The sequence below is a fragment of the Meleagris gallopavo genome, chromosome 3, assembly GCF_905368555.1.
Source record: "Meleagris gallopavo chromosome 3, MGAL_WU_HG_1.1, whole genome shotgun sequence".
NCBI lineage: Eukaryota > Metazoa > Chordata > Aves > Galliformes > Phasianidae > Meleagris > Meleagris gallopavo.
The window spans coordinates 48,408,346-48,428,221 of NC_139406.1; the positions used below are offsets into that span (position 1 = coordinate 48,408,346).

The 19,876-nt window shown below is 47.1% G+C and overlaps 1 protein-coding gene across 2 annotated transcripts in view; it reads left to right on the plus strand.

The window, feature by feature from the left end:
• Nucleotides 1–18,038: 18,038 nt before the first annotated feature.
• Nucleotides 18,039–19,876, plus strand: part of CABLES1 (Cdk5 and Abl enzyme substrate 1) — a 69,847-nt gene continuing 68,009 nt past the window's right edge. The window contains exon 1 of one of the 2 annotated variants that reach the window (XM_085220883.1): nt 18,039–18,870. In XM_085220883.1, coding sequence (XP_085077009.1) covers nt 18,383–18,870 — 488 coding nt within the window. In that variant the 5' untranslated portion in view covers nt 18,039–18,382. The remainder of the gene's footprint in view (nt 18,871–19,876) is intronic. The other variant, XM_085220882.1, reaches the window with a different exon arrangement.

A 19,876-nucleotide genomic window follows, 5' to 3' on the forward strand; every position in this document is an offset into this window, starting at 1 on the left:
CTTTCTGGGCAACCTATTTTAGTGCCTCATCACCTTTTTTGTAAAACACTCTTTCCTTATACCTTGTCTAAATCTCCCCTCTTTTGGTAGGAAACCATTTCTCCTTTTCCTGTCACAACAGACCCTGCTGAAGAGTCTGTTCCCTTCTTTCTTACAGCCCCCTTCTGCCCGCTGAGCCACATGCCACAGTGGGTTTGTCCGACAGACCTTCAAGAACTTATCCTGAGGCTCTCAAATACTTCTGTGGCATGCTTTTTGTCTGTAAAGTGCAAGGTTATTTTTAAGCAAACCATTATAATTTAGTGTCTAATGTACCCCTTGAAGCTTGTACATTTCTTCCAGTTCTGCTCAGCTCTCCTAAATCCCAGACTTACATCCCTCTTCAGGAACAAAACTACTACTTGCCTGCCAAGCGTTTGTCTGCTTTCCTCTTGGTAAAATATTTTCCTCAGCAATTTCCCGTATCTCTCACAAATCCGGACTCAGTCTTTTGAAGTGCTTTCAAAAGGGGGTTTTGTTGCAAAGGGTGAGAGTCTCAGCATGCTCATGGAACATGCCAAAGTTAAGCAATCAGAAAGCAATCCACATCCCGTTGCAAACAGCTTAGCTGTAGGCTGGGTCACTGGCAGAGGGCAAACCATGCTGAGGGAGTTTGGAGAGAAAATATCCTCCGATTCCCTGAGCTTTGAGAAGCGTATTAATGTAAGGATGGAGGAGATCCTTTTGTTAGACCATGGCCTGTTCTGCAGCCACTTTCAAAACTCACTGTCTGGATTACCTAGTGGTTTTCCTTCAGCCACCACAAAACCGGTGCTTCAAATATTTCAAATTGGCTGACTGCATTTCAAATCCCACTTCCCTCTTTGTTCTGCATGTTTTTACCACTTAGGCTGAGGGAGCTCTACCTTCTCTCTATATATTTATGCTATATAATAACCAATAATATATCATGCAACTGGAAAAATATTGGAAAGCAAAATTAAATAATGTGTTTTTTTATGTGGCTGCTGACCCCACAGGCCACACAGAGAATATCTGCTGCTCTTCAGATCTGGCATTCTTTTGAAAGGCAGAAACCAGCCTCATCATAAAAGACCTACAGCTCCTTTACCTCTGCACACTCATTCATTGCTCACTAGTGGCCTGCGTGAAATTTTCTATCTAGGAGGTTTGATAAATTCTCAACACATGAAATTTCAGGATTTTTGTGGCCTACTGACAGCTGTTTTGGACTCCCTCTTTTACTAGTTATGTGTGTGCATTTAAGTATTGCGTTTCTCTTTTTAGAGAATTTTCCATTTTTACTACCATAATGCTGCTGATGGTTGTGATCACATTGCAGTTGTCACGTTGCTAAAACTCCAGCCTCTCTAACCAAGTGTAGAAATTTCTGCTTTTCTTTAAGAACTGTACGCAAAATATGAAATGAGTTCTAGACTACTGTGAAGACAGTGAGGTGCTGGCACGGCTGCCCATGTAAGCTGTGGTGCCCCATCCATGGAGGTGCTCAAGGCCAGGTTGGATGGGGCCCTGGGCAGCTGAGCTGCTGGGTGGCAGCCCTGCCCATGGCACGGGGTGGGACTGGTGAGCTTTGAGTTCCCTTCTAACCCAAATCATTCTGTGGTTCTATCATACGAGGGTTGTAAATTAAGGGGAGTGTATGGGGATGAGAATTGGTCTCATAACTGGAGTTGCACAGCAGTGTTACCCATTCACCAATGACAGAGCTTCATGTGTAGATGCTGGGCTGCCCTGCCTGTGCTTGCAGACAGGCAGAGGTCCCTGCTGGTGGCTGCTCACACATCTGCCAAGGGAGATGAATAATGTTTCTGGTCAGTGCACTGGCAGTCTTTGGCCTTCCCCGGTGTAAAAATAAGAGAAAGAAACCAGTGTGGTGGCAGCAACTTGTTCCCTTCAATGTCATCAGAGTGGGGCCATGCCCCTCAGATGGCTGTGCCACACGCTTCCTTCCCTCTCACTATCTAGTTACTAGGAATTTTCCAGTAAGCGAGACCCCATAAGGTGTCAGTGATAAAAGCCAACCTGAGAAGAACCTTCTCAGCTTCAGTGCTGACACGCTAATAAATCATTTAGCTCCTCACCTTCTAAACAAGCAGTAATGTTTGCACAAGTTTCTGCAGCTTGTGCACAGATGGTGTCCCACTGCTTGTACTGCGAGGGATCTCAGCCTGAGCGAGAAGCTGTGCCCAGAGCAGGGGAACCTCTCAGATTATTCATGGTTGCAGTTTACGTGCTTAGCTTTGGGTACTAAACAGTGGAAAACAAGGCAGACAGCGTCTCCTACAAGTCTGGGACTTCTGACCTGCTTCTAAACAAGCATCTGTTTGCTCTGAGCATCTAAACCATAAACAAAAACTGGAAAAACCTTGTAAAGCAGAAAGCTTTCAAACCCTCTAACATTCCTGAGATCCTTTAGAATTCCCTTTAAAACCCTGAAGCACCATATGGGTGCACACTGGGCCGTGTGGCTGGGCCACCTGCAGCACTGCTAGGAGCCGCCACAGCCCACTGGGAATCACTGACCAGCACAAGACATGTCCAGCTGAATCTTGAAGGAACACAGTGATCTCGAACCCATAATGCAGCAAAGGTGGGTAGGTAACGCAGTAGCTCCATGGGAGTGGGGGAGCAGTATATTCCCAGCCCAGAACACTACTTTCAAGCTCCAGCTGCTCCTATCTGTGGTCCTGCCCATTTCACAGGCAGACATCCCTGCAGCAGGGATTTCCAGAGCCGGTATCAGGACACCAAGCAAGGTAATATGCCTGTCCCAGAGAGCGGTCAATGCAGTGACCCAAATGCAGTAGCTGTTCCATATCCATGCACAAGCACGGCACTCACTGAGGGCCACAGCCTGAATAAGCCCCCCTTTTCCCTAGTACCAGCATTTAAATCTGAAAGCCTTGCTCTTTAAGTCCAGAAGATTGCCATGGAAATAGCAGCACATCTGCTTGAAGGCCCACTGCTTGGAACCACTGTCATTAGAAAAAGACACAGGGAAGGCACAGACTGTCTCCAACACCTCGTTTTAGGCTCTATCTCTCACACAGAATGACCTGTATCCCCAGTGGTAATTTAAAGCCAAGGAGACAGAACAGGGCAGCAGATCCAGACCGAGCTGTTGTACTTTAATTTGAGGGAGTCCGTGTTTCCCTGTGAACCCCTTGAGGGTTCCAGCTTGACTCCAGGGACACAACGGGGCTCAGCAGCAGAGAACCAGGGTGCTCTTCTGCCTCAGGATTTGACTTGCTCCACTAACACTTTCTGGAAATGAGATTTCTGTTTATTTACAGAGAACCAAAATGAAAATATTATGTCTGCTTTCATGTCGCAAGCATAGAAAACAAAAAACAGTCAGGGGAAAAGCATTTGTGATGGAAATTTGCCGTCCTCTCACTGGGAACGTTTAGTTTGTGAGAAGGAAATGGGATGGGAGGGAGGGGTATATATATAGTGTGCATATATATAGTGTGTGCATGTGTTTACATTTTATATATGTATATGCTTTATATATAGAAGTACAAACCATAATCTCAGAAGAAAGCAGTATGAGTATTTTTCGTTAACATGAGAAGAAGTAACTGTTCCTTACAGGGGTCAGAAGGCAGCACTGTGTGCTCCATGGGTGTGTGTGCCCTTGGTGGGAGCTGCAGGCCTGCACGTCAGCAGTTTTAGTAAAGGCATGAATGAGAGACAAATGCACCTGGGCCTCAGATCCCACCCCCAGCTTTCCCCTGGGCAGAATCCAGGGGACTCTACGCTCTACAGGAACCATTATCTACTGCTCCCTGGGTTTGTGAAAAGCAAACCAAAGGAAGTTCAGGTCGGATATTAGGAGAAATTTCTTCTCAGAAAGAGTGGCGATGCAGTGGCACAGCTGCCCAGGAAGGTGGTGGTCACTGTCACTGGAGGTGTTGTAGATCTGTGGAGATGTGGCACTGAGGGATGTGGTCAGTGGGCATGGTGGGGATGGGCTGATGGTTGGATGATCTTAGTGGTCTTTTCCAACTTTAACGATTCTATGATTCTAACTACAATGAAAATTGGAATACTTTTATTCTTTTCTTCCAAAAGAGCGTCCCTAAGTGACTCACTGAAATGCCTTTGCTCAGCTGCACCCTGCATTTCTCCATCTTCGGCCAAGTCAGTGATTCTGACTCCCTTTACCTCTCTACATAAGCCCTGCTTCCTAAAAACTCGGCAGCACCTAAAGATACCTAAAGATCTGGGACTCTTCTGGAGAAAAGAGGACTGTGAGGGGATCACATAACTATATATAAATACCTACAGTGTGGGAATCAAATTGATGAGGGTGGTGTGCAGCAATAGAATATGGGGCAACGGGCATAAACTGAAATGCAGGAAGTTCAATATTAACACAAGGAAGAAATTGGTTACTGTCAGAGTGATGGAGCACTGTAACAGGCTGCTCAGAGAGTTATGGAGTCTCACTCTCTGGAGATATTCAAGACCCGTCTGGATGCCTATACGTGCGACTGACTATAAGGAACCTGCTTTAGAGGGGGTTGGACTCAGCAATCTAAGAGGTCCCTTCCAACCCCTGCAATTCTGTGATTCTGTGATACCAACTGGTGCTTTTATTAAAAAGACTGAGGCCTGTTGGATAAAATTCACCCTGTTCATCAATGCTATGGGGACTACAGGGTGGCTTTGTGCTGACTCTCCCTGCAAAAGCAGATTGCACTGCTGCAAAGTACTTGCTGGGAACCAAATCCATCCTTTGAAGAGTCCATCGTTGGAGAAACCTGCTACATTGCAACAGGAATATATGTCTTTTTTTCTGCTCGAAGAACAGTACAGTCTGAGGAAGGCTAATGCTGTCCTTCATTCATATTTTTAAGAGCATTCAGGGGTTGGAGCAAGATGATCTTTAATGTCCCTTTCAACCTAAGCCAATCTATGATTCTTTGATTTATGAAAATTGATCTCTTGTAACCTCAAAATATACAAAATTTTCTATAGGATTTGTAGATATGAAAATTCAGTGATGAAATCTCTCAGTGGAAAGACATTTTCCCATGCTCAGTGGATGCTGAAAGCTGCGGAGCCAAGCACACATGCAAACACAATATGGCCCTGAGCAGGCAAGCAGCACACAATGGAGCAGAAATCACACGGGTGATACTCGCAAACTTGTGCAGAACAAAACCCTTCCAGAAAAATGGCCTTGAACAAAGCAGCCCTGGGTCATTTCAGATGGCAACAAAGCTAACAACCAAATCAAACAGAGAAATATCCCAATAGATCTCAGCTCACTGTGCAAACAAACGAAGAAACTCAGGTTCCAAAGAGCAGGGAGTTCAGTTATGAAACGAGGTTTTGGTACAAAAGGAAGCTTAAAGCCACCACTGGTGATCAGGCACAGGGGAGGAAGGTCACACCGAGTGTCAGGCCACGCTTCACACACACACACAGACTGTTCAATCAATATTTGTCCTGGAATGATAGGCGGTGGAAAATTTCTAATTGAAAGGGCAGCATAATTTAGAGCTCACATTCATTCATGTTGCGTTCCTGGAAGAACACATGGTTTTAAATCCAGCATAAAATAAGCTTGAAAATCCAACAGTCTTTTTTAACCAAACTACAGGCACCTCTTGGAAATAAGCGCTGTGTTGAAAAGCTTTTCTATTATATCTTCAGCAGGACAGGGAACCCTCAGCTATGGTTTTGGTTTTCAATCCCCATGTTCTGGACCTGATAGCAAAAACATCACAACAAGCACGAACACAAAGGCTCCAGAAACCTCCTTCAGGCTGGCTGCATGGGCACAGAAAGACCAGTGGGGCACAGACATCCCAGTCCCTCCTGCCCTGGGATTTATCCCTGCTGGCATTAGAGGTTCATTTCAGGTCACTCCAGGAACAGAAGAAAGATATAATCCTGTGGGTGACAGCCAGCCGTTACCCCCTGCCTTCACAAAAATGATGATCTCAAGTTGAGGATCCTGCTGCCTTGAATCATCGCTGTTCTTTCCTCTGCATGCGTTCACTGTAACAGATTGTTTGCTCATGTTCAGACCATAAGGTCGCGACTCAGTTCTTTCCCCCTATCAAGAGTTAAAGGAAATGTGAGCATGCGAGGCCCTAAGCATGGACTTTAGAACTTGGCACAAAAAAAAAAAAAAAAAAAAAAAAATTAAAACACAAAAAATATACTCAAAAACCTACCCTCTTGCCTATTGACTTAATCACAAACGACACACAGAGTGCAATGCATCAACCAGTTCACTCAAGGCTGTGATAGAGCTGATGGGTGGCATTCAGGTAACTATCAGAGGGGTAGGGCACCTCCAAGTGCTCTGTGTGATTATGGGAGGTACCAGAGTTCTCTTGAATGGTATACAGGGTAATTTCTGCCACACAGGGGAAAACTCTGCAAGAGATCTCCAAGAACGTCACAGAACCTTACTGAATGGAGGCAAATACAGAGGCAGAATGATGGCTTCCAGGCAGAAGCTCTCATGGAGTTTATTTGAACAGCCTAGCTGGAAATTCTCTAGAAAAACAGCTCCATCAGTCCTGTCAGAAGGAGTCAGAGTAGAGATATTGTTCCTCTGGCAGTCTGTCCTGCCAGAGCACCCGTCCTCCAGACAAGAGAAAGCACTGCCATGTTCTGTATCAGATGTGCTTTATTCCTCATAAAGCTGATGAAAAAGAAAAAAGCCTTTAAGTTGGTCACGCGGCATTAAGGACCGCTTTGATGGACTTCAAAGAGCCTTGCTGAAATCAGCAATTGTGCAGGCAGGGCCATGGAGCTTTCAAGGGAGGCAAAGTCTGAGCACAGAGCACTTCCCGAACTGGAGACAGCATCTGCTTCCAGGAGAGAACTTTGACTGGAGGGCAGGTGGAGAGCCAGCCATTCCCATATCTGGGGAGCTGGCCTAGCACCACTCTGCTGCATCCACAGCAAAGGGCTGCCCTGCTCCTCCTTCAGGCCATCTCCCATCTGTGGCTTACAGCTCCTCACAGGGAGCGGAGGGGCAGCGCTGAGCTCTGCTCTCGGTGACAGCGACAGGGTCCGAGGGAACAGCATGGAGCCATGTGAAGGGAGGGGCAGCTGGGGGTTAGGGACAGGTGCTGCACCACAGGGCGGTGGGCATGGATCAGGCTGTCCATGCCACTGCCACAGGGGGAGAAGAATCTGCCTATACAAAGCAGGGCACACAAGCACACTCTTCAAGACAGCATTTATCCTGAGAACAAATGAGGCTGGGATGCTTCACTGGCAGCCAGCTTCTAAGAGAGTTGTGCTTTCTAGGTTTCACCCACACAGTGCTGTTGCATTTGCATTTTGTAACACTTGCAAGAGAACACTCAGAACAGGGAGGGGAAAAGAAGATCCTCTATGACAGCTACCAACCCCTCTCAGAGGACCAGCTCTTGTCCTGCATAGCACTGAGTGTTGCAGTGCCCTGCTGCACCAGGTGCTGGCCTCCAAACTGAGGCAGAACTGCAAACATTCAGACCCAATTAAAAGGACATGTGGTAGAGTCAACTGATACTCTCCAAGCCATTTCCCCAAATAGTCACACATTTGGCTTAAAACCACTTGGCTTGCTGCACTTTAAAAACATCCTGCAGTGGAATTGCCAGGTCAGAGCCTGAAACAATTGCTGAGAACCAGCTGAGGAAGAGTGGCTAACCCAGGGAGCTCAGGTGCAAGCCATGCACCTTTTTGACCGGAAGGGGTGGAGCCTGGATCTACCCCTCCTCACCCTCATTTAAGAGTTAGCAGCCAAGGAGGCAGCATCTCTTTGGACAGAGATTGCACTCCTTTGGAGCCATTGCTGATCACTGGAAGAGGTGAGCCAATTTTTCTTCTTTCTTATCTCCTGTTGTTCTGTAGTGCTTGCATCCTATTAGAAAGTACTGTCATTGCTTGCTTTTGCCATATACCTCCACTTCAGAAACTCATGCCTGCTAAGTTTAAGCATTTCAAGTTCCAAGAAGAAATGGCTCTACCTTCATTTATTATTCTTACAGCCTTTGTGGTCCATTGTTTTTTTCCGTATCCAAGTTTACTCCATATAGAGCAATAAAAGCACCATAACCCTTAACCCACCTTGTTCTAGTTGGCAAGCAGATGGCTATGCAAACAAATTCACATCTTATCAAGCACACAAAAGATTAACACACCCATGTTTTTACTGCATGGCTCTCCTTTGAGCTAGAATGATTGTTCTAAAGGCAGCAACTGTGAATAGTTGTTTCCAAGGGTAAGGTATATGCTTCATCTCTTATTGTCAGAACAGTGTCTCCACTGAGATACTGGTTAGGTGTCACAGTTTAAAATTCCTGTATCTTCTGAAGCACAAAAATAGAGAGAAGTGACAACATGTCATTGCTAGAGCAGTTGGAAACACTGGAAGGTTCTTGACATTAGATAGAATGTCAATACTAAGTTTTGCAATCATTAAACATCTCTTTAGGCGTCATTCTCCTTCACTTCTATTTCACAAAAAACATCTTCTACCCTCAAAAATCAGTCAGGTGAAACTCTATGGGAAGGTGGGACTCTTGGTCTGCTTGTGAACTGCTGATGGGGCCTGAACCAGCAGTGCATATACCAGAGCAGACAGCAGACTCTCTTGAAACGTATTTCAATTTCTCAACACCAAGCCCTGGTCATACTATATGACTAACAAAACCATTACTCCAGCAGTTTCCTTGGAAGTTTCCACAAGTGCCTGAAGTTCACTGAGTCTAAGGCACCTTAGGGGCTTATTCAGGGCCAATTTACCGTGCCCTAAGGAGAGCAAGAGAAATGCCACAGATGAGGTACCCTTGCTGGGTAGATGGCTCACCACAGTCAGGACCAGAGCCTCAGCAAGGAAAGCCACAACTGTGGCAGCAGAGGTAAGACAGATGAACCAGCACTGAGAATTGAGCTAGAGGAGTTGTAGCTGTGATTATACGAGGAGTAAGGACAAGACCAGAGGATACACAACTCTGACATCTTTGTTCCATTTGTTTACATCTAATTTGTTTACATCTATACCCTTGATACACAGCACAACTGACTTAGTTTAACTGCATACTTCCCCACAACTTACAAGCCTGCCTTGAAATTTGAGTCCTGGCCTTGCTACAACTTCCAACTATGTTCATTCATTATCTGCTTGCAGAGAGTTGCAGATTAAGTTCTGCCTCCTTCATATCACTTACGCGCACAACAGATACTTTGCTGGCAGTTTTACCAGTTTGGAGTTAAAAATAAAGCAGATATATTTGATCAGCTTCAGTGCAAGGTATGAAGGCTCAGAACGCTGGTTCAAAGAAGCTTTCAGCTGGCTGCAGCAACTGCTTCATTCTCTAGTTGATCAGTCAGGATGATGGGGTTTTTTCTCCTATAATTCTTTATTTCCACGGCATTCTTGAGAGAACTGTAAAGTTCTAGGGTTCCCTCCTGTAAGCAGTGTTCCTGCTGCAAGTAAACACTAAGACACTGTAATACTCTCACAGTATACAACTCAAGACCTTTCTTCAGAGGAGATATGTACTTAAGGCAGATGATAACACAAAGTCAGATTCTAATAGGCCCCCTCACAAAGAATGTTACTACTTTAATTCACCAGTAGTTCTATTAAAACTTACTGCAGCCTTATTGCTGCAGTATGGTGCCCTTCAGAAAGGGAGCTGCCTCTCGCTTGCAACTCTTCAAGCAACATCATAGTTGCTATGAAGATGCAACAGGCTTTTACTATTGCAGATCTAATAACTCCCAATGACAATTTTAACAGGGCTTATTTTGTCTAGCCTCGTTGACAGAGTTGAAAAAAAAAAAAAAAGCTAATTGGTTTTGAAAATGAGTTTAGACAAAGCATTGCAGAATATTTGACATTTACAAAATACTAAGTTGGGTGCCAAACCCTAAGTTTTTAACAGGAGTCACCTGCTCTCGCTATGGAAGATTCTTGCTATGAGGAAGCTTGTTCCCATAGGAACGCAGTCATGCTGGTATAATGGAGATGGCTAAAGCATTTCCAAAAACAGCCAGCAGAATAGTTCTGCTGCATATTCTTGCAGCTGCTCTAGTTTGAGCGTATGTATTATGTTGTATTAGATCCAGTTGAAATTACATCCCTGCAGGGAAAAACAAAATATCCTTCTATCTATAAACATGCATATGTATACTTTATATATATATATATATATATATATACACATTATATATATATATATACACATTATATATATATATATATGTGTGTGTGTGTGTGTGTGTGTGCAAAATATAATTTCCCTCAGCGTATATCTGAACATTAACTTTTCTCCCAGAAAGAAAATCTGGCACAAAAAACAGGCATTGCAGTAAATTAGAACTAAACCAGTGATCTGAACTTTGGAAGAGGGAATTACCAGTGTGTCAGAGATTCAAAACAAAAGAACTGTAGATACACCAAATATGTACAAAAAGTCATTCTAGCAGAGCTGTTCTGTTTTGCCACACTGCCATATCTTTGAACTGTTCAATTTCCTTTCTGACCCTTAAATGTGTTTTATTGTGTGATAAACTTCAGAATTGATTTCATGGAATTCTTCTAGTAGTTAACTTCTTCACAGCTTAAAGGATTTATTCTTTCCTTGGGGTTTAAGGAAACTTGAAATTTGTTTTTTTTTTATTTGAATGCAGTCTCTCTTCTCTTACTTTCTTCTACACTTAAATGCTTCATTTATTCAAACAACCCCACTGATCTCAACACGAAGACTACTACATGAAGGTGCTACTCAGTTTGAGTGGAGATGGCAGAAGACTTTGGATCTCTCTTGCTTGGGGACCACTTTCCCATTAATTTAATTTCAGTTGTCTGCTTACAAAAATTTCCTGCCAAAACCTCCCTGAGGGGAAAAGGCATCCTATTCAGACCAATGTTTAGCTATCAGATGGTTTATACAAGATAAGCATATGGCAAGTTACGGTTACTCAGAGTAGCGCAGAGTTGCTGGCTTGCCCCTAGCGGCAGCTAGCTGTACCCTTGGCAATTCTTCTGCAGATAAATTTTCTGTCCTTCATGAGGGTTGGATTTCACAGAATCACAGAATCATGGGGGCTGGAAGGGCCCTCTAGACATCATCAAGTCCAACCCCCAGCATGTTCCTTACCATAGGTCACACAGGAAGGCATGCAGATGGGTCTTGAATTTGCTCCCATCCCAATACAAAGGCAAGCAGCAGGATTTAGGGGTCCTCCTCCGCATACAACCCTCACTGACAAAGGAGAAAACCCATCCTCCAGACATGTCTCTTAGGCATCCATGCCTGGGTTGGGCCACCTACGCCACTTCTGAGAATCCTACGGCCCTCAGAAAGTGCTTCTAGTGAGCATATGGAAGCATCAGCAGTCCTGACTCAAGAAACTCAGGGGCTTGCAGCGAGCAAAGCTGCTCTTCCTCCCCCCCACCCAGCCTATGGCCAAGACAGGCCCCAGTCCCACCAAGATCACTGCCATTTCTATCTTCCTCAATGTGTTGTGCCAGCTTTTCTGGCCGCCCTGGGAAAGAGACAGAGCTGACCTTGCTGGGTATTATAATGCTGGAAATTTGCCCATGGCATATATTTACACAAGAGTATTGCTCAAAGGATCCAGCAGGGCCTGTGTCTCCCTAGATGGAAAGGAGAAAGGGAGGCCATGGGCCAGGCCACCTGTGTAGATATGAGGGGAGCCTGCTCTGCCTCTGATCTCCTCCAGCCAGTGATAATCTCCTGCTGCTGAGGATCTCCCAGAGTTCAGAGCTGGACAACTAACTCAACCCTGAAATTCTGGAGTGAACCAAGCACAGTGCTTGTGAGGTATCACATTGCACAGAGGCAGAAGAACGCCACTAAGAAGATGCAAAACCTCAGCTCACCCCACCAAAAGTTTTCCATTCTCCTCCTTCATTCTGACTGGAGTTGCACTCCCTGAATTTAATAGTTTCAAGAAGAGAAAAAAAGTATCTCTTGAATGTTTTTTTTTTTCTCTTGTATATTAAACGTTTCCAGTCAGGCTGCACTTGTGTGAGAGTCTCTGCAATGAAGCACTCTGCCAGCATGTCCCTCTGGGAACTTCAGATGCTACTTATTTAATGTTTTTACTCTCATTGAAGACTGTGTCTCAGTAGGTGTCAACAGCATTTTTGCTTTCTCGCAGCTCCTTGGTCAGCCTGTCCTGTGAACTGGAGGATTTTCCTACCCAAGGCAGCCAACATACTTACAGACTTGCTCACATGAATGTTTCAGAAACCTGCAGTTATGTTTTAAAATTATCTGGATATGATTAAAAATTAACACAAGCCATGGCGATGACGGATGTTCTTCCAGGCTTCCTGCTGCAATCTTAACACCCAGCAATTCTATACTCGAGTCCAAATTATCTCGAAATGGTAAAGAATGGAATAAATCACAGCTGTCACTTCATTAAAATGGTATAAAAGTTATTTTTAGCCATCAGTCTTGTTCTGTTCTACTACCATTGCAAGCCGCTTTTTATTTATGTCACTGCTTAAGGAGATTGTTAGAAGCACAGGACATTTGCACATCTGAATAAAGGGTACTCCATTTTGAATCTCACACCTATGTTAACTTATTGCGATACTGCAAAGATGTTTCTGATTCCACAGAAGAAAACTTCAGCAAGACAAGGACAGAGATTGGGGTTGTTTTCTCTACAAGTGTCCACAGTTTTTGTTTTCCAAGTGAAGGGAGGAGCTATGTGGCCCTGTTCCCATTTAATCACTCAAATAGGAGCCAGAAACTGCTACGTTCCAGTTGCAGCTTGGATGTGGCTACCTTCCTTGTTTTGTTTATTTATCTGCAAGCTCATTACAGTATGGGACAGCATCTTAGCAGCAACTAGAAAAACAGAACTCCTGTCTTTAAGACATGTCTTTAAGAGACTGCAAAGTATATACAGCAAACAAACAACCACAACAACAAAAATCCTCAAATCCAGCCCAAGATGAAGGAGTAACCTTAAAAATTCAAGCGTCCAAGAAGTGAGGAAGGAAAATTCAGACTGAGTGCGGAGCTCCTCAGCCCCCTTGCCATGCATTCATCAGAAGGGAGGATGATGTTTCTTTCTGACGCAGCTCCTTCCCTCTGTGCGCCCAAACAAATGGTTTGCTCCTCCATACCTCTTGCATGTCCTGAACCTGCATTTCAGCAGCTGCCTCCACCACAGCCCAGAGCAGCTGGGAACATCCCTTGTAGGCTTGGGCTCTGGATGCTCTCAGCTGCTTTAGAAGGCTGAAATTTGCTCAAGGAAGGCATAAGTTCTGACAACTTTAGCAGCTAAGCACTAAGAGGTCTCTAGCTAGAACCATGAGCACGTTACATGAATCAAAGGCTTAAAACAGGACAGAGGTGGGTGCGTTTTGATAGGAAGGGCATTCTTTCCTCCGTTCCCAGCCCCACTTCAGACACAGAAGCCCACCTCCTAAATTTTTGTTTCAGTGCAAGCATGCTTGGGTATTTCAAAGGAAAGGTCAGAAGAATTTCTAACATGGTAGAAGCAACGTGTTTTTCTTGTTCCTGCTATTCGAGCTGCCATAATGATTTTGACCAAAGTTTCCTGAAAAAATGTTAGGCCTAAAGAGGATCTAACAAAGAAAACACCATGGTCTTACATTGGAAAATGTTAAGTCATCTTAATAAAAAGCTCTTGCCACCAGCCTCACCTAAAGGTACTGTGAGTCAGAGGAATTATATGGATTCCAGGTCTCACCACTTAATTAGAATGTCCCAATTTCTTTAAGAGACAAATATCTACCCAATTGGCCTTGCCACCCACTGCTTGCCTTCTGGTGATCTCAGGAACCATTCAAGGCAGTACAACAGGCACATCAACACCACGTGTGCCACACCTCTGACATCTTAAATAATGAGGTTCTGTGCCTTTGTGATCTGCGTGTCAGCTGATCTGTGCAGGCAACGTTTCACCTTTGCTGTGGCTATCTGCTTCTGCTCATCCTGCCAGTTACACATGGGATCTTGCTCATGCTGTTCCAATGTTAGGCAATCACAAATCTCTCCCACTTTATAATCACCATGCAAGAACTTGGTTTTAAGTTCACTGGCTACTGTTGGCACATACCTTAGAAAAAGACAAGAAAATAAAGTTAGGTTCTTCATAAGAGACAACTGTGGATCTATGCACTTCCAGGAAATCTGTTTTTCAAAGATGACAAGCAGGTTAGCATCAAGCTTTTATGCTCAATTAGTAAAGGCGGCCCTCAGAAATAAAACACTCAGGCTCCTGAAAAATTTCCAATGGGAAGCAAGTACTTAGCATTTCTGAGAATCAGGCTAAATTTACAACAGACTGAAGGTTGGGGTCTGGCACTGGAACAGGCCTTTACTATCCAGATGCAGTATTAATATTTCATAAAGAATTTGTACTGTCCTTATCCAATTTCCATTTCTGACTACGGCTTTCAGTGAAATGCATTTAAATTCTCTCTACTTTATTTCTGCTAAAAGCTCCTTCTAAGCAGAAGGATTATTAAATTCACATTCCAAGTCTTCCTTCAATGTTACAACTATTTATTCTACTGAAATGCAATTTTATTCCACAAAGAGACTTTGGGAAGAGAAGAAAAAAAGCATTTGTAAGATTGCATATTTGTTGTTCCTCCAAAGTCTTGCACAGCAAGTGTGCTCAAAGATTAGAGAAAATCTGCTGGGACCTGGCAGTGAGGTCCATGACCACTGGTGACAGTTGTTCCTGTTGTCAACTACAGAAGCAACAAAGTACTGCCTCCAGATGCCTTCTTTGCTGAGTTTTGTATAACAGCATTACCAGGCTGATCCTGACAGGTAGAAAACAGTGCTGTCAAAACTACAAGAGAGAATCACATTTACTTTTCCTTCCACTAGCTGCCTCCACTCCACAGCTCTAACAAGTGTCAGTGACCATGAGAAGCCTGTTTTTATCACTAAAGCACACAAACAGTAAACTGAGGACACTCGAGCACTGCCCTGGCAACTCACATTGGTGGTTCAGGACTAGTTAGTCTCACAGAGTTAACTTTCAATTCAGTACAAATCCTGTCTCTGTCTAAAGCTCCAGGCAAAGTTTTCAACTCTACAAAGTGAAATTTTTTCAGTTTGAGGAGGCAAGCCATCCAGGAACACAGCTTCGGCTTCTGCGGCCTTCTACACTTGCTCTCACCCTTGCGTTGCAACAGGACTTTGCACTGACTATATTAAAGCCGAGACAGCAGATGTTAAAACCACAACAGCATAAGGCTTCCCCACTTGGGTTCACTTTCTTATGAAAGCAGAGGCACCATTTTTACAGGCTCATTTCTCAGAGTAGCAAATTGCTGCGCTTTCACTTTTTGTCCAAACTCCCTCTACCCTCCCTGACATCTTTAAACCCAGCGTCTGAACTCACCTGTGTCACCCCAAGTTCCTCACTGTCTCCAAACACCCACAGCTGATGAGTCTCTCTTCCAGCTCTTTGTGCACTGGGTAAAAAAGTTATCATGCTCTACCACTCCTGTTACCACTTGTTGTCCAGCCACTTACATAAGTCTGTGACCTCTGAAATAAAAACATTTGCTTGCACTTGGGTAGAGCTGGTTGGTTGGAAGACAAATTGGAGAGGAAAATGATTTAAAAAACAGTCACAGAAGCAAGTTTCCAGAATATGTATTTTTGGTTTTCCTTTCAACTTTGCTATTTCCTCTAGTCCACCACTGCTCGCCATCAAAGAAAAAAAGTTTCAACCAGCAGTCAATTTGTTTAACATTTCCACATAACCGCCAGCAAGTGGGACTCCTGTAGCACATGGAGTCACCTAAAGCCTTGCTAAGCACAGATCAAAAGGATGCAAGGAACTGGAAAAGAACATTCACCTTAGGTTATACATACCCATTTATATTTGCTACTAAACATATAAATAGGTCTAGAGAGCCCGGTATTTCTAACATGCCAATTATCTCTGTACTCTGGTGCCCTGCTTATTAACAAATATAGCTTTACTTTTGACTGCGAAAGTCATGTTTCTGTTGCATGGTGCTTTCTCAAAATGGGTTCATTATTTTGTGCAAAGGAAGGAATGTTTTAATCCCTTTCAGTAACGCTGTTGGATAAGACAGCACATACATACACAGCACCCACAGGGCAGCTTGTTTATTTTAGCACAGAGGCATTTCTGGAGGTCTGCAGAGGCAGTGGGACTGATGGGCACGAATATGCATGCCGCAAATGTCACATGGGGTGAAAGAGCTGGGTAGTAATTTAAATAACAATAAACAGTAAAATAAATATTTTCAAAGCTAAATAACAATCAAAATACATAACAGGTTTCCCCAGCCCCTCTAATTTTGATGCAAGGAGGTTCAATAAGCTCAACCATTCCCATGAGCACCCCTGACTCCAGGCATCACACTGTCAAATCAGGTGCTAAAACACGCCTGGACACAAGTGTGCACAAGGTGGGCTGACGCTTTTCTCCAGCTTTGGAAGAGCTGTACAACAGAGGTTATGCCTCCAGTACCAAATAACACTTAATATTTATCCCACCACAAGAGCAACTTAGTGGAAGGAATGCATTTTTCTGCACACATCAAACCTGCCCCCGAGTTAGAGCAGCCTCTGGACCTGCACCCAGCACTGAGGTGGTGGTCCTCTTTCACATGCCTGTCACCTGGGAGAGGCTGCCTTTGGAAAATATGCTCTGAGACTCAGTTGCCCTAGCAAGCTTTTGGGCTCCAGAGCAAAGCACACACACTGGCTGCATCGCATCAGACATGCAAGGGGTGAAAAGTCTGTGCATGAAGGCTGCAGGTCTGCGTTTCCTTGCATTACTTCAAAGGGTATGATGCAATCACAGGAGTGCAGAGCATCTTCCCAATGGGTGGGTGACAACAGCTGGGCTCTGCGCTGGGGAGGGGAGCCTACACTTAGGCCTGCCACCTCCCACCCAACCCATCTATCTGTGACGTGCCGCAGTGTGAGCACACCAGAGCCATCTGTTAGGAAAGTGTCACCTCAATCTGCACTGGGAATGCCCACCTCAAAATCCATCCAGAAGAAAGTGGGATTTGAGAAACACTCTCTTTTCCCCAACATTTCCCATCCTTTGCTCAGCACTGCCTGCTCGGATTGCCCAGTTTGCCCATGCAGCACTAGGATGCTGCAGCGCTCCAGGGACAGTGGGGCCTTACAGGCAAGGTTTAGTGGCACCAAGGGCCAAACCTTCACAAACGAACCTGTCACAGAGCCCAATTCTAAAGTCACTGAATGCTCAAAAGATCAATTTTGAGAGGAATGCAGAAGCAAGTCCATCGCTTCCTTCAGTAATGACATTAGATTTCCCACTGCAACCAAATAATCCATTTTGCTTATCAAATTAGCAAACTTTTGATCGAATCACAGGGGACGTTACGCTATTTGTGACAGCTTGGAAAGGCTGTAAATCATCCACAGACTGTAAGGGGAATATCACACAAGTCATTGTAACGCTTTATGGAGCACACGTTGCTATCTCGCACGAACCATATGTTGTGGTGTTTGTGTTATCCAACCCTTACATAAGCCGTTGATGAAATTACCATCACAAGACAACAGCACTGATGGGATGGAGCAGGGAAACTGGGCAGCACGGCGGCCCTGTCGGCTGGCCGTTGCTTTGGGATGGTGGGGAAGGCGCACCTTGCGGGGCAGAGGATGAGAGGGTGAGAGGGATGCAGCGCGTTCACTCCAAAGTGCGGGGTTAGGGATGGGGCTGAGCGGTTGGGAAGCGTGTGGGATGCTGCAGGAGGGAGCCGCGCTCTCCGGACCGCCCCAGGACCCGCAGGGATAGCGGTGCCAGCCCGGCGGGCCACGTGCCGCGCACAGCGGGCACAGACTCCACCTCCCCCGGCTCCCGCCCGCCCCCACGCATCCAGGAAGGGAAGAAGAGGAGGAGGAGGAGGGAAGGGGGGAGGAAAAAAAAAAAAAAAAAAAAAAAAAAAAAGCACACCGAGAGAGGTTGAAAGGAGGGAGCTCGCGGAGACCCACCCTTCTCCCTCTCCCTCCTCCTCCTCCTCCTCCTCCTCCGGGTTGCTGGCCGGGCTTTTGTTTTCCTCCAGCTCCCCGTTTCCCACACGTGATTGCCGTGTTGTTGCACGGGGCGCTGCGCCGCGCGGCTGCACCCATAAATAGGGGCAGGGCGGGCGGCAGGGGCTCGGCGCGGCCGGGTGGAGGGCAGCCCCACCGCGCTCCCATCCATGCGGCCCGACGGGGCGGTGGCCCCCCCGACGGCACCCATGTCCCGCCGCCCGCTCGCGCCCCGCTAGCCCGCCGGCCTGAAGGGCGGCAGAGAGAGAGGCGGCGGCCGGCGGGAGAGAAGCGGGGAGGGAAGGGGGCCGACAATGGCGGCGGCCGCCGCCAGCCCGGGCAGTTCCGCGGCCGCCGGGCCCCTGCCGCCGCCTGAGTCGTGCCCCAGGAAAGGGCCGCCGCCGTTGCGCGGCGACCCCCGGCGCAGGCAGGCCGCGCTCTCCTTCCTCACCAGCATCTCCCTCGACGGGCGGCCCCCGCCGCCGGGCGCCGACGGCTCCGCCGCCGCCAGGCCCCGCCAGGCTCCGCCGCCGCGGCTCGGCAGCCCCCCGGCCGCGCCCGCCGACCCGCCCCGGCCCCGCGAGGAGGAGGAGGACGAGGAGGAGGACGCGTTCGCCGCCGTGCAGGTGCCGGCCGCCGCCTTCCTGGGCGCCGCAGGGCCGGCGGGAAGCCGCGGCCGCCTCAACTCCTTCACGGCCGGGGTGCTGCCCGCTCCCTTCGGCCGCGCCAGCCCCCAAGGCCCCGGCGGCTGCGAGCTGGGGCAGCCCGGCCCCGCCGCCGCCTTCGAGCTGCAGCGATCCCGGTAAGCGGCGCCGGGGGGCGAGGCGGAGGGGAGGGGCGGGCGCGGGGCCGGGCAGGTGCTGAGCCCCGTCCGCGGGCCGTACGACGGGGTTGCTGGCTCCCCGCTACCGCGGCGCTTCTCCGGCGCGCCCGTCGCCGTCCCCTCGGGCGGGCCGCGCTGCCGTCTCCCCGGGACGCCCTTCGGCCGCCCGCGCTAGGTGTGCCCGTGGGTTGCCGCTCGCCGCAGGGCTGCTTTGCCTCGAGGCGAGCTCATCCCACCTGCTCGAAAAGTGGAGACTTTGTGCTGAGAAGCTGCGAGCGTGTGTAGAAATGTGCAAATGCGTATGGGCTGCTTGGTGCGCGGGTGCAAAATGAGCTGCTTGCGCTTCTCCGGCGTCCGAGGCTGGAGGAGGCGAGGGGACCGCGCTCAGAGCCCGCATCAGCTGCCGCTCCCACATTCCCCATTCGCCACACTCCCTCCTTGTTTCTCCCTCGGACACATAGGTAGGCTTTGAGTCACATGTTGTTATTGCAAGGGCTCGTAAGGGTAATTAAGCATGGATAGCCGCCGAAAAATCGCTCTCAGAACCAACTGGCTTGCAGAAATCCCAGGCGTTTGGGAAGCGGTTGGTTCGGCTGTGCTCCCTGTTTCTCACCCACCATCTGGGTCTACTGGTGGCTTTCTGGTGCTGCCCCCCAGGTGTCACTCCTACCTTCCAGCCCACAGCTCACCGCTGGGTTACAGCCTGTCTTCTCTCTGAGTCTGAGTGTTTATTGTAGTGACTGCTCTTGCACCCATGCATCCTGCTCACGGTCCCAGAGTGATGCGTGGTCACACCTGCATCATTTCTTCCTCAATCTCTCATTACTTTGTTATGTCCCTGCTTGCCACCCTCTGGGTTCCTCCTTCCATGACTCTGCTTTTCAGAGTGAACACAGGGAGGTAATACTGCCCTTCTCTGCAGACCAGAGATCCAAAGCCCCATGGCTATGCTGGTGGCTGTGGTACGGCACATGTGCAGGCTGGG